This window comes from Oreochromis niloticus, linkage group LG7 (assembly GCF_001858045.2).
Source record: "Oreochromis niloticus isolate F11D_XX linkage group LG7, O_niloticus_UMD_NMBU, whole genome shotgun sequence".
In the NCBI taxonomy this organism is placed as follows: Eukaryota; Metazoa; Chordata; class Actinopteri; order Cichliformes; family Cichlidae; genus Oreochromis; species Oreochromis niloticus.
In genome coordinates, this window is record NC_031972.2 from 18,166,980 (window position 1) to 18,181,609 (window position 14,630).

At 40.7% G+C, this 14,630-nt stretch overlaps 1 protein-coding gene across 1 annotated transcript; it reads right to left on the reverse strand.

Moving 5' to 3' along the window:
• Positions 1-91: 91 nt before the first annotated feature.
• dnajc21 (DnaJ heat shock protein family (Hsp40) member C21) lies at positions 92-13,820 on the reverse strand. Its single transcript, XM_003451496.5, has 12 exons — positions 13,424-13,820; positions 12,811-12,904; positions 12,557-12,680; positions 10,867-10,998; positions 10,413-10,717; positions 10,175-10,326; positions 5,822-5,915; positions 5,496-5,651; positions 5,145-5,193; positions 4,900-5,033; positions 2,660-2,744; positions 92-1,802 (listed from the first exon to the last, which is right to left on the reverse strand). Exons 1-12 carry the CDS (start codon positions 13,518-13,520, stop codon positions 1,641-1,643), a joined length of 1,584 nt encoding a protein of 527 aa, XP_003451544.1. The 5' UTR covers positions 13,521-13,820; the 3' UTR covers positions 92-1,640.
• Between the last annotated feature and the right edge of the window lie 810 nt (positions 13,821-14,630).

A 14,630-nucleotide genomic window follows, 5' to 3' on the forward strand; every position in this document is an offset into this window, starting at 1 on the left:
AAAAATCAGATACGGGCAACATGACAGATGTTTACATTGATTACAGAGACATTATGTAGGAGTAGGTCATGGATAATAGGTATTATCTTATTCCTTTTTCTCTTTCTGATGCTTTCTTTAAAGATCTAACACCTTTTGGGGTCAGCTTGAACGAAAGGCAGATGTGGGATTGTGAAATGTTAAAGTGAGGTCAGAGGTCAAATGTGACATGATGTTTGGTTGGAGCCTATAATGTGATATTTATGATCCCCATGTGCCAGAATCATTTCTGAAATGGTGCCAATAGAAACAGAGGCAGTTTCATTTGTAGCATAGTTTTAACGGTTAAAACAAAACATTTTTAAACGTTTGACCCTGAAGAAGAGGTCAGAGGTCCAATGTAACATATTTAGAGGCCCCATATATCATTCCCTAAACACTGATCAGGCCTAACATTCTGACCGCTGACACGTGAAGTCGATAACACTGTTTATCTCCTCATTGTGGCACCTGTTTGCAGATGAGCTATATTAGGGAGTAAGTGAACATTTTCTCCTCAAAGTTGATGCGTTAGAAGCAGGAACAATGGGCAAGTATCAGGATTTGAGTGAGTTTGACAGGAGCCAAATTGTGATGGCGACTGGGTCAGACCATTTTTGCACTGATCAGTATCTATCAAAAGTGGTCCAAGGTAGAAACAGTGATGAACCAACGACAGGGTCGCAGGTGGCCCAGCTCACTGATGCATGCAGGGAACAAAGGCTGGCCTTGTATGAGCCGATTCTACAGATGGGTTAACATAGCTCAAACTGCCAAAAAAGTTCATGTAGGTTCTGACAGATACAAGTGCATCATAGTTTGCTGTGTATGGGACTGCATATGTGCAGACTGGTCATGTGCCCTTCTGACCACTGTCCATCATCAAAAGCACCAACAATGGACACAGGAACATAAGAACTGGACCATGGAGCAATGGAGGTAGTGGCCTGAACTGATGATCTTCTGCATCACATGTATGACCAGGTATGTGCATTAGCATCATCATCATTTTGCCCTTGAAGGAAGATTTAGAGGTCAAATGCACCATGATATTTTAAATGGTATATATGGTATGTTCTGCATTTAACATCTATAAGAGTCATTATTTCTGAGTTAGAAGGCTTTTTGTCAAAAGTTGGCCTTGAAGACTTTGGTGGATGTAAGCCAAATTTTAACAGACACACTAGCAAAAACATAACCACCTTGGCCGAGGTAATGATTTCAGGGTGGTATACCAATCTGAAGCATCATCTTTATTAGTAATACCACTATAGACAAACAAGGACAGAGGTTTCCTGGAGATGTACAGATTTAATATTGGAGATAGAAGTATCACATACACATCAAAAACTCTTTTTCTCCACTGGTTTCAGTATGAAGACTGTCATAAGTTATGAAAGGCTGCTCGGAAAGGTTTGATCATTCCATTCTGGACGATTCACTTTTTGACACAACTGTATTACTGAACATTATAGTGTAATTAAAAAAAACAAAAAGCTACGAGTCAGCCAGTGCTGTCCACTTTAGACCCCTTTAGAGGTTTGTTTGTTTTGTTTTTTAAGCCTTTAAGTGTCCCTGCTGAGTGAAGCTCTTTCAAGTTCATAAGTCCCGGTCAGGATGTGTTATCTGTTCTTCTTCTTGTCTTTCTTGCTCTTGCTCATGGAGCTCTGAGGAGTATTTCCAGAGAGGGCTGTAGCGTGGCCGCTGGACTTCAGATGGTCAAACAGCTTGTTTCTTGTGGAGAACTCATTATTGCAAGTGACACAGCGGAGGTTCACTTCCTTCTGGAGGTGGAAATGAGATAAGTGATGAAAGTGACGATTGTTTTCTAACAACAAGTGCTGCATTTGAACTAATGAGACAGGGTGAAGCATGTCTCGGCACAGTTCTCCTCACATAATAATTAGAATTTAATTACCAATACTATACAAAAGTCTTGAGCCACATGTATTTCTTTAAATTGGGAAATAATGCAAACATACAAGGAAATAAAGCATATAAGGAAAAAAGTCTTCAGTGAAGAGTAGATGAATCAACTCAAGGTTCAGATGCATCTCTCAGATCATCTCTCTTTGCTGAATTTTTAGGATAGGAGATACGGTGCTACTTCTTTGATCCTCTACTAGTCCGGTTTCCTAAAACGCTTTTAAGAACACAGTCCAATCCATGCTGAGATATGAGATATTTTCAGCTCTTTGTGGAATCACTTTGTTTCCAAAAATCCAGGGTTTTGTTTTTGCCTGTCAAACTGTTATCTGTTTTTTGTAGATTGCAACATCTTTAGACACTGTTGCAAAAGTGCCTAAGGACACCATTTAAAATGAATTCTTTGCTAAGTTATCTCTGCAGTGTCAATACAACACTGCTTTATTGCTTGAGTTAGGTGCATGCTTTCTGTTTTTATGTTGGAATGATTCACCTATTTGTCTAGAACATTAACAAACAAAAAAATGTCTGAAGGTTTAGGTTCAAGGACTGGACTGCAAATGAGTGAAAAAATGTCTAAAGAAAAACCCTGAAAGACCTTCAGAAAGTCTGTCTCCTTGAAAGCAAAGTATAAAGAAATGTGGGGCGGCTCAAGACTTTTGCACAGTACAAGAAATATTTTTTAAAAATCATCTGAATTCTGGATTTTACAAACCTCAGGAAACTGTTCTCCTGTGTGCTGTTTGACATTCTTTGGTTTGTCTTTTCCTCCTCCCTTCTTTCCCTTCGTCTTCCCAGTGCTGCAGAGGTAACATTCACATGAAGGATAAAAAAAAACAACTAAAAAAAAAAGATGTTATCACGCTGCACAGTTTCACCTAGGAATTTGTTGGTTCCCTCCTTTATCACACCAAGTTGAGCCCCACATATCCTCAACACAAATGATCTAGCAATTTCTTTTTTGTCATATGCATTTTTCCAATTTCTGGTTTAAATATTATGTCACAGAATACAACTTCATTAAAAAAAAAAAAAAACCCCAGAATGAAAGAAACAACATTAACTGTCACATTGCTACAACGTGCACATTATTGTAAAGAAAAGTACTCTTGGAGGAACACAACTCAATTCATTGTTCTGTTCATTTTGTCCATCATTTGGAAAGATTTTGGGGCCACGGTGACACGCTGTCCCCACTTTTAATAGACTCAACAGGTATTCATGGCAGCTTTCAAACTAGCTCAGAGTTCCTTGCTTTGTTAACTATTACACCACATTACTCTGTCTCACTCACTCACTCACTCAAACACACACATATCAAATAAAGTGCTTGGGCGCAGCATAAAGTTTAAGGACACACTTGTAAGGATAAAAGCACTACAGCAACCTAATCTGACTCAAGAACCTCGGGAACAGGAACAACACCGCAGAGTTAACGAGCCATTTAGAAACAATCTGCAGCTAATCAAAAATTTGACATAAACATAAACAAGAGATTGTGCATGTCAGACGGACAGCTCATATATTCAAGCCATGTAGATATACATGTGTTAAACGGGTATTAATTTTACACCCTGCCTGCTCAAAAAAGTGAGAGCCTTACTCTGGGTGATTACTGCAGTGATTAATGTTTCGGCTGGCAGCAGGTCATTTAACAGCTTTAGCAGCTTCTTAATTCTTGCTGGACCAAGTTGTTCAAGATCCCCATGTTTTATGATCTGGCCAGTTGCTGTGGCGATGGCTTGGGGAAATAAGGGAGCGGCCAAGAAGTAAAAACAACTCAGAAGATTGTTGAAACAAGTCAAATTGAATTAAGAGCTGCCTGTGCAATATTAAAACCTGGAAGGGTAGTGCTGAAAGTGAGAGCATTTCCACACCTACAATATGAAGTTTACTCAAGGGACAGGAACTGAACAGCTGTGTAACCTTAAGAAAACCATTTATCAGTGAGGCTAAAGGACACAAAAGGCTTCAGTTTGCTAGGGAGGATTAACACTGGACTCTCTCGCAATGGAAAAAAGTCATGTGGTCTGAGTCTAGATTTACCCTTTGTCAGATTGACTGGTGCATCAGAGTAAGGGGGCTACATAAGTAACTGACATCACCATTACATTTTTTCCTTCCCTGATGGCACAGCTATACTACAAGATGAGAATGCCAGGATTCATCTGGCACATGAAACATGAGAGTCCAGATCTCACTGAGAATTTTTGTGATGTGCTAGAACCGACTTTACGCAGCAGTCCAAATCTCCCATTAATACAAGCTTTTGGTGAAAAAAATACACAAACAACAAAAACAATACAACTCTGAACAGCCATGCAGTGTATACAAAAACAATTGAACCTGCTTAGCCATACCATACTGTCACTGTCATTATATTATGCTGCTATTCATACTGTCATACTGTCATTATATTAATGCTGCTATCCTGTAAATATCATACTTACTTTTGTTTGAGTACTTATGTTTGTTTTATTGTACCTTTTATATCTTACTATTTTTTATTTATTATATTTATTATTGCATTTTGCACCAAGGGAGTGGCACTCCAATTTCGTTGTACCCTGTACAATGACAATAAAGGCTATTCTATTCTATTCTATTCTATACCATCTTAGCTTAGGTTCTCAGCATGCTTCAACTCAGTGTTGCTACCCAGCAACTTAATGACCTTGCTTTGGTTTCTGCAAGACAGAAAAAACTAGTACCTAGCAAACCAGCTAAATCTACAGCATTATCTAAGCCGCTGAATGCTTTCAAACAAAACAATGCAGAGAGACTAGTCGGTATGTGTGTCTGCTTTCACAAAAGAAGGAGAGAGAGAGAGAGAGAGAGAGAGAGAGAGAGAGAGAGAGAGAGAGAGAGAGAGAGAGAGAGAGAGAGAAAACAACAAAACAAAAGCAACACTTGACCAGAAGACAGACCTAGAGACAGTTAAGAAACCAAACTGACCTCTTGACCTCTGTGGGAGGTAGATCATCCTGCTTCTCAGGCTCCGTGGAGTCTGCTGCTGACTTCTTGGAGGCATCTTCCTCACAGGTGGTCAGTGTTGGTTCTTCCTCATCTTCCTCCCCTGGAGCACTTTGCTATGGAGGAGGAGAGCATTGGAAAGAGAAGGCGGAGAAGTCTTCAGAAAGATTCAATTCACAAAACCAGGCACGAACAATGTAAGCGATGACGGTGATGGTGATACGCACTGGGGCCGCTTTCTGCTGTTTTCTTTTCCGCTTCTGTTTTTTGGACAGCCTACAGGAGAGGAAAGAGAGCTCAGTAAAAACAACTCAACTTTTTTAATACGATGCATCACCAATAAGTTAAAAAATTAGTATGCTATTAAATGGACTAAAAATTGATTGTTTTCACTTGTTTGTGCATTCGTATCTGTGTTACCTCTCCTGTGCATTTTCTCCACACTGCCTGATTTTTAAATTTCCTAATGGATTTCTGATTTATTATTATATTATGCTTGCCAATCAGGGTAGCAGAACAGTAAAAATCAAGTTTTGAGAAGGAAAAAAGAAATTAAAAAAACAAAATTAAATATATACTTTTGCCTTGGTTTTTCCTCTTCCTCCTCTTCCTCCTCATTTTCATTCTCACTTCCCTCCAGATTCAAACCAAGTGCATCATCTTCCTCCTCCAGCTGCTGCCTTAGCAAAGCCACCATTTCCCGATGCTTTTTAGACTTCTCGTGGTTTTTCATGCTGTGAAGAGAAGGTGAAGAAAGGGGTAGAAAAATATAAAAAGCGTGACGCACACAGATAATAACAGTGATTACGCTGTTCCAAACTCATCTGAGATATATATAAAACAAAAAAAAGTTTGGTGCAAACTTTTTGAGTGCAGTGCTGAAAAGGTAACGTTTCACACTCACGCTTTATCTGACTTAAAGGATTTGTCGCACGCTGGGCAGTACAGATCATCGTAATCATCAATCGTCAGCTCGTCTCCATCCGGCTGCTCGGCCTCTGTGATTGAACATTTATGCATTTAGTGTAGAGAGACAGCCAGCAAACAGGAGGCTCTGGTTTTTACTGTACACAAGCTTTAAATCCTTAAAGTTGGATTAATGCTGCATTCCTTTTACCCTGAAAGTCGAGGAACCAGAGCTGACCATGTTCCAGTTAAAGCATTAGTCATAGCCAGAAAAACAGGCGGAGGTTTTTCTGTTTGATTTTTTTTTTTTTTTTCCATTCTCCTATCAAAGTAGACCCTCTCAGTCATCACTGACAGCAGCTTTCTTCTGTTTTCTTGTTTTCCTTCATTTAAAAGAAATGGCGCTGCAGCTTGTTCATGGACAGAGCATAGTTGGTTCTCTTTATGACTCGTTTAGGGAGTCACATATCACAACAGCACAGTAAAGATTAGAATTCTACACTTGCTGCTGCCATCTTGGATCGTCGGGGATTATTTGAGTGGGAACTTGGGATTTCGGACTTCCCGTTTAATCTCGACTACAGCATGAATGATGATATAATAACAGCACCAATTGTATTTATGTAGCACATTTATTTAAACCCAATATGCTTAAGACAAAAATCTAAAAACATACAAACCTGCAAGAGTTTACGATGAAAACACAAAAAATAAAATACAAGTCAAACACACACGCACACACACAGTGTGTGTAAGTTATTAACAGCAAGCCTGTGATAACAAAAGTGGTTCAGTCTGTTTCTGAGTGTATGCACAGATTTGATTGACCCTCAGGTTTGCAGGCAGCTTGTTCCAAAGCACAGGACAGGACTCAGACAGTGTTCAGTACCTGCTGTTCATGCCTGAGAGCTGGGGAAAGTTGTGACTGGATATGCTTATTATCAGAGATTTTATAAGAGGAGGAGATCTAGCACACAAAGGCTCCTGAACTTTATCCTACATGGGATGGTGGTTGTCCCACTTTGCTCACAGAGAGCCAATCGGCCACTGAATCAGCTGCCTGTGGTGGCAAAAAGTATTCAATGCATCAACAGTTTTCTAAGTAAATACATTTCTAAAGGTGCTATTGACATGAAATTTTCACCATATGTTAGTAACAACCCATCCAATTCACACATGCAAATAATTTATGGCCATCGGTGGTTTGATTCAAGTTTTGTGTAATAATGAGAAAAGACACAGGGAAGAAAGGGAGGTGCAAAAAGGTGTGCAAAGTCATAACAGCAGCTGAAATCTATCAGCAATTACAAAGCAATCTTGCCACTTAGTGCAAATTAATATCAGCTGTTCAGTCCCAACTGATGGCTTATAAAAAGATGTTTCATTACCAAGGTAATGAGACAAGAAACATCTCATGATGGGTAAAACCAGTGAGCTCTCACAAAACCTTATTGTTGCAAAATGTACTGATAGCAGTGGTTACAGATGAATTTCTAAACTAATGAAGGTTCCAGTGGGCACTGTTGGGGTTATAATCCAGAGGTGGAAAGAACACAATGTCATCATGAACCGACCATGGACAGATGTTCCCCGCAAGATAGACCAGACTTAGAAGAGTTGTCCAAGAGCCAAGCGCCACAAATACTGGGAGAGTAGAGTCTGGTCAGATGAGACCAACATTGAACCCTTTAGATGCCATAAGACACCATGTTTAGAAGTCAAAAGGCACTGCATATCACCCCAAAAACACCATACCAACAGTGTAGTTTGGAGGTGGGAACATCACAGTGTGGGGCTGTTTTTCAGCATATGGCACTGGAACGCTTCATCTAATTGAAGGACGGATGAATGAAAAAATGTACCGGGACATTCTTGATAATAATCTGCTGCCATCTAGTAGGATGATGAAGATGAAACGAGGGTGGACGTTTCAGCAAGAGAATAATCCCAAACACACAGACAAGAAGACTCAACTGGTTTCAGAGAAAGAAAATAAAGCGGCTAGAATGGCCTAGCCAACCACCGACCTGAATCCAATTTAAAACTCTATGGAAAGAAGCTCAGCATTTATAGACGGGGCTCACGGAGCCTTCAGGATTTTAAAGAGGTTTGTGTGGAAGAATGGGCCAAAGTCAATGCATGCGACTAGTTTCTCCATGCAGGAGGCATCTTGAAGCTGTGATCACCAAGAAAGGCTTTTGAGCAAAGTATTAAATAAAGTTCAATACTTTTCCCTTGTGTCATTCCTCATTAATACACATAAGTTAATTATGGACTTCTGTTGCATGATTTGTGGATTGGATGTGTTGTAACCGACATCTGGAGAGAATTTTGTGTCGGTAGCACCTTTAGAAATATATTTACTTGTGTGTGGTTTGCCTCCCCATGATCATTATATAAATTTTAGATCCTTAGCCCCTCTCGCATTTAGATGGGGGCTTCAAAACAGGCTCCCAAAATTCATTCCAACATGGCAGCTCGGTAGAAGGCCGCTATGTGTTCAGGACTCGACAGTAAAGGAGTCCTGAACACATATGAGCACAACTGACCAACTCACAATTGGCAATTTAAATATCTGATATTCTGATATAACAGTCGATATTTTTTTTTTCCTGTCAGCCACACCCAACATCTGTTATGAGTAATTATTTATTTACTCTTTTATGCTCTACTGGGCTCAGGTCAACTGATTCCTGTGTTTGTGGCATTCCAATTGTGTGCGCTAAAAACAGGGAAGTTGCAGAGTGGCCTCTAGTGGACAAACTGTGCAATATCAACACAATCATAACATGGCTAATATCTAATATCAGCTGATAATATCGGCCCGCCGATAAATTGGATGGGCTCTACTGAACATGCAACAGCTGCATGCAGACAGTGTCACATCAATAAAAATGAACTCGTCACAGCCATTAATCATAAATCGGAAACAAACAAGACACAGGTTAAGACTACGGCCGCTGCGATTGTGTCACCCCGAGTCGGCACTCATGATCACAGATGATCAGCCTCGCCGGCATTCGGTGAACCCGCTACTTCAGTTTTATGCAGCCGCTGCGGAAGGTGCACGACTCTCGCTGAATTCACCACCAGCTGTGCCGCTGTTTCAATGCACGATTAGCCTTTCTTCAGGGTCGGCCGTAATACAAACATTATTCCAAGCGATACAATATTGTCAGATAATGCAAAGGTCCTCATAAAAAATTCGCTCTATGACCTTTCGAGGCCATGCGCTGATTTACAGCCCAGCCTTGGATTTCTGTAACTCATAAAAAAAAAAGATGTATTACATGTCACTGAATTGCACTAACTTTAATGACATTGGCTACAGTAACTGTTTACATTCCTACAATTATTTACTTTTTGATACAAGCAGCTTTGAGAAGACCATTCATTATTGTACTACTTGCCATATATCATTTAAAATATAAAAAACAAAGCAAACAAGGAAATGCTTCCATTATGTTGCGAAATCCGTGACTGTTTTCTCAGACATGGACTTGATATATGCTCGTGTTTCAGATGTTAAAAAAAACAATAACAAAAAAATTCTTTTTTTTTTTTCCCCAGTATCTGCATACAGCGTCAGTTCATCCAACACTGCATTTACTGAAAACTTTACGCCCACACAACCAACACAGCTTTTTCCCTGCAGACTGCGCCTCAGCCTTCATAGTTAAGGTAGCTGTGTTACATCACTTAGAACTCCTAGTCAAGTGCAGTTATGGGAGTAGCATGTCCAGTTCATCTGTATATGGATGTGTCCATCTCTGATGTGCTGTTGAAGGTAGGAAAGTTAGAAAGCCTATAAACAGATGGGATAAATCCAGGTTTTAATTGGTCTACTGTTTACCAGTAAATGTGTCATCACTGTTTACATATTTGAGGGACCGCATGTTGTGTAGCTATGGAGCTGACCTTCTGAGGGCCACTTTATAGCTGCCGTTCGGCATGGCACGACAAAGTTGACGTCAAATTGACGTCATGTCTGCTGTCGCAAGCCGCAGTTTCTGCTGGTCGTGAACCTCTCGATTTTTGTAACCTAGCGTGTTGCGCCCTTGCCGCTGAGTTGCAGACATGAGTGCATGATTGTGTCAGTTTGTAACGATTTATCAGTGCATAAGGTCAGAGACTGACACATTATACAGAAGTTGCAATAGTTCTAAAAGATCAGACTTAACTGCTCCTACACTAGAGCTGACACGAAGGTGTTGCCTGAGTGATGCCACCTATCATTCAGCAAAATACTGCAGCGATGAGCGTTAATACTTGTTGCTGTGTGGTGACGTTACCAACGGCGTATGACATATAATGGGGACACAAGTGCGACATGAGAGAAGGTAACCCTTACCTCCGCCCTCTTCGCTGTTCTTCTCCAGCTCCTCTTCCTCACTTTCAGATGCATCTCCAAACTCTTTTCCGTACTGAGCTTCTATCTGCTGCAGCTCCTTCTCGAGTTCAGACATGGCCGCCCAGCTCTGCTCCTTATACTCCTCTGCCAGTCTTGGATGGACATACAGAGCAGTGTCAGGAAGAAATTTTAAAAACAAAAACTCAAATCTGTCCCCAGCTACTCATCTTTTACTCACTTGGCCTGTTTGAGCTTCTGCTGCCGTCTCAGCTCCTCCACTTTCTTAATCTTCTCGGCGTTCTGCTCCTCCACCAGCTTCCTGTGTGCCTGCACGCGGCGGTCGCGCTTACGCACAAAGGCCACCAGCTGTCGCACCAGATCATTGCGCTCCTTTCGAGCTTTTTCTCGAGTCTTTTTGTTCTCCTTCTCCATGGCCCTCTTCTCCCAGCGGTTGGAGGCCTGCCTCGTATCGTACTCCTCCTTCCAAGCAAAGTTTTTGCGAGTGCAGAAGCTCTGCCAGTAGCCATAAAACACATGCACTACCTGTGATGCAAAAACATAGAAAGCAAGTCTTGAAGAGCAGAACAGAAGGATCTGTGTTTGTTTTACGCACGGGAAGTAGCAGCTAAAGGAAAACAAAAAAAACTGCTTTCTGTTTGAAACAGCTGCTGACGTGTGTTTTAAAGCCTTACGGTATCGTAATCACTCTGCGAGTCCCCAAAGGGAGGAAACTCCTCTTCCTCTTCCTCATCTTCCACCTTGCTGTGTTCCATCTCCTCCTTAACAATGGACTCAAAAAGATTCCTGTAAACGGTGTAAAAGCCCTAGGGAGAGAGGAAACAGTAAAAGAAAAAATCTGAGAGACACAAAGAATTTTCTTTCCCACAGTCCCTCAGGGCAGCGCTGCCAGAACAATCAGTGAATGCTGATGAAGTAGCCGGGTTCAGGGTCAAGGCATGGGCATGCTGTGTAGGCTGAGATGGTAGAGCAATATACTTCAGAGTCTACCCTGACCCTCTAGTTCATTGTCATAGCAACAATATTCCACTAGGGGTCAGTCTCGCTCATCAAGCACCTTCAACAGCCATTAATGAGCGGTCCACTGAAGCACATTGAAGATGGGAAGATAAAGGATCTAAGATAAATCTCCATCATTAAAATTTACAGCTGTGATCTTTGATTCTAACAAACTACAATGGGTGAAACCAGCTGATACCATGATGCCGGCTTACAACCAAAGAACGAATTTGTAGTCTTCAAGTAGGATCTACTTTGATGGTGAACCCCAACTTGATTTGGACCAAGCACACATCAGTTTCATTTTAGACAACAGCGTAACCTCCAAGCCTACACATACAGCTGCATTCAGCTCCAGTGATTCTTTGTCAAATATATATTTTGGAAATTGAGACAAAAAATAAATAAATTTTAAAAAGCCTTGGTAGAAAATTTTAATGCTTGCTTTACCTTAGTTTCTTTTATTAATTCACTTTACTACTCTCTCCACACTTTGGCTACGTAAACACTAGCCTGGATGAATTTGAAAACGCCGCTCGTCCACACTATCGTTTTCAGTCGTTTTCACAGAGTTGTGCGTCCACACTGAAACGACCGAAAACGCTTACGTTCCAGTACTGCGCATACGTGAAACGCAAGACGATTCAACCTACCTCATTTCTGCTGTTTATTTACTTTCCGGCTCTTTGAAACGTCGCGGAAAAATGTTGAGGAAAAGCGCCGAGTCTTTTTTAAATGGACTAACAATGAGGTGGAGTTGTTGCTGCGAGTAACACAAAAGTACAACGTTGCAAAAGCGAGTGAGAATTAAAGAATTTGAAGAAAAGCTGTTATCTCAGGTGAGAGTGGTGCCACAGCTCCCGAGTTGAGTTTCTCTTCCAAATGGCCCCAAACAAGTTATGTGGGATTTGTTTTGAGTTCCAGGGCATTTTTATTACAGCCATGGTTATCGCACATCCTATCGGTTTTATCTCACATGGTTTATGCTCCTGATAAGCCTCACAAACTTAAGCCTTGATTATACTTTCAATATCCATAAGTCTGCAACGGTCTGCTTGGGTCGGAGTGACGTGATGTTTGTCAAGCGGTAAACACTAGGGTCCACATGGACTCCAGTAGACTCCATGTCTGCAGTAGAGTATAATGAAAGCTTTAAAACTATTTCTTTTCACGCCCACCAACAGATGCAGCACAGAGAAAAAAAATTACATCATGTTGGTAGGTAATGTTTCTTGCCTTATTGAAATTCCTACTTTTTACAATACGCATTTTTATCTTTCTTGTCAAGAAAACAAAATTGTGTTAAATAATCTGACATCTTGAGGCAACACTACCCTTTGCGCACACGATCAAACCCACACAAACCTTCTCGTCATCTCCGTAGCCAGAGTAACATGTGACCGTGAAGTACTGCAGCAGGTCAATGCTGTCGTCTTCATAATCCCCACTGAGCCCTCCTTTCAGCAAAGCCTCCCTATGATTGTCATACCTGTAACACATGAACACCCAGAAGCATCCATATGATTTATCAAGTCTGTACAAACCAGTACAGCTCAGACTATGAGCAAGGCTCTGGAATCTGCGGGTCGCATTATTCGGACTGCCGTGTTTGTACGAACCAAGCTCTCTCCTGTGGGTCACTCAGGACGTCATAAGCTGCCTGAATCAACTTGAACTGCTCTGCTGCTTCCTCTGCATTGTCCAAGTTTTTATCTGAAAGTTTCAGAAGGAAAAACAAAAACAACACTTTGTATTAGCGGGACTCCCTTGCCTAAAAGACTTATTGATAACCCCATGAAGCAGCAAATCGTGATAGTGACATGTTGGTGCAAGAAAGAAATAAAGAGATGAGAAATCAGACAAACACAACACAGTCTATAGCACTGAATTCCTGCAATGATGTCAGAAAAACACTCACAGTGATGTCACAGTTCTGAACTGACATCTTTTGCTGTTGTAAATAGTGTGATAACTATTTAAATGCTGTCCCTAACCAAACAGCCTAACCAAACAGGACTACAAATAAACTGAAAAGAGCAAACCCTCCCCGAAAATCAACTAAGACTAAACGGCTTAAATTGTGACTACATTTTTTTTAAGTAATCAAAAATTAGATTCTACGACAACTCAACATTAAATCTCCTCCCACAATGCTAAATGTTATACACGTATATCTGAGAAGATGCTAACGTCTCAGTACCATTATTATACTGACAGGTTGCTACCACTCACCAGGATGCCACTTCAAGGCCAATTTACGATAAGCTTTCTTCAAATCATCGTCTCCCGCGTCACGTTTCACACCCAACACTTCATAGTGACACTTCATTTTTAACAGCAATCTAATAAACAGAATCAATGATCACGTTGTCCCAGGCGAGGTTAACGGTAGCATTCGGCTAGCGACCGGCTAGCATACCCGCTGTATCTCTGAAAAAGTCAGACTTATTTAGCGGTAGCGACAGTAGTGTGATGTTAGCCCTTACATGTTTACTGTTTCTGTCACTTACAAACAGCTTCTATATCTGAAGTTACTTTTAAACGCGTTTTGACAGCGTAATACACACCACTGTGTGCGAGACTGTCTGAGCTGAAGCCGCTAAATCTCGCGAGATTTCTTCTTTGCTTCTTTCAAATACCAGTAAATTCCAAGGTTTGGCTGATCTTTGTTGCCCTCTATAGTTCAAACTTGATCGGTTATTTTTTTTTCCACACTCAGAAATTGTTAATTAATATTGAAAATAAATACAATAAATTAAAATAAAAATCCGACTTCTGGTGAAAAATACGTGAAGCATTCTCAAATCAGGTCCTTTCAGTTCATCACATTAGCAAATGCTGCAGGTTAGATTAGCCTTTCAGCATATGTTTTAATCCCCCCTCATATTCTCTTGGGGTTGCCAGTTTTGCTGTTCTGTCTTCACAAACTGGCAGCACATCACTTTAACTTTCCGTGGTTACAGTTCAGAAGGTATCACTACACTTCCTCTCATGCATTTATCCATCAGTTAACTAATTTCCTTCTAATGAGTCTGCATCAAAAACTTCATATGAAACAAAGTGTCTGTTTTGTTTGTGCATCCTTACATTTGGTTTCAATTTCCTTAATATCCTGTGCATGCGCCCTGATTTTCTGTCTTTTAACAAAACCCCAAACTTAAAATCTATGGTAATTTCATGTTCCATTTTCAAAGTGTGACTCTTCACATTTACATTCTAGTTCAATTTTATTAGTGTCAAATCATAACAAAGGTTATCTCAGAGTGCTTTGCATAGCAGGTTCAAGACATTTAAACTTCCCTTCAGCAGAAAGAAACCTAGGGCGCCATCTGGAAGACAAAAAGCAGTGTTAATGGCGTATACCAGTGACACACAAATGCCTGGAGAGTAAAAGAAAAGAAAGGCGATGTCTACTCACCTTTGTACTTTTAACACTTGT

Excerpts from the sequence above, each read along its gene's own strand:
- dnajc21 (XM_003451496.5), bottom strand. The coding sequence starts at position 13,520 with ATGAAGTGTCACTATGAAGTGTTGGGTGTGAAACGTGACGCGGGAGAC. Across the intron at positions 5,652-5,821 it reads TCCTTTAAGTCAGATAAAGC|CATGAAAAACCACGAGAAGT; the intron begins GTGAGTGTGAAA and ends TTCTCTTCACAG. Across the intron at positions 5,034-5,144 it reads AACAGCAGAAAGCGGCCCCA|CAAAGTGCTCCAGGGGAGGA; the intron begins GTGCGTATCACC and ends CCTCCTCCATAG.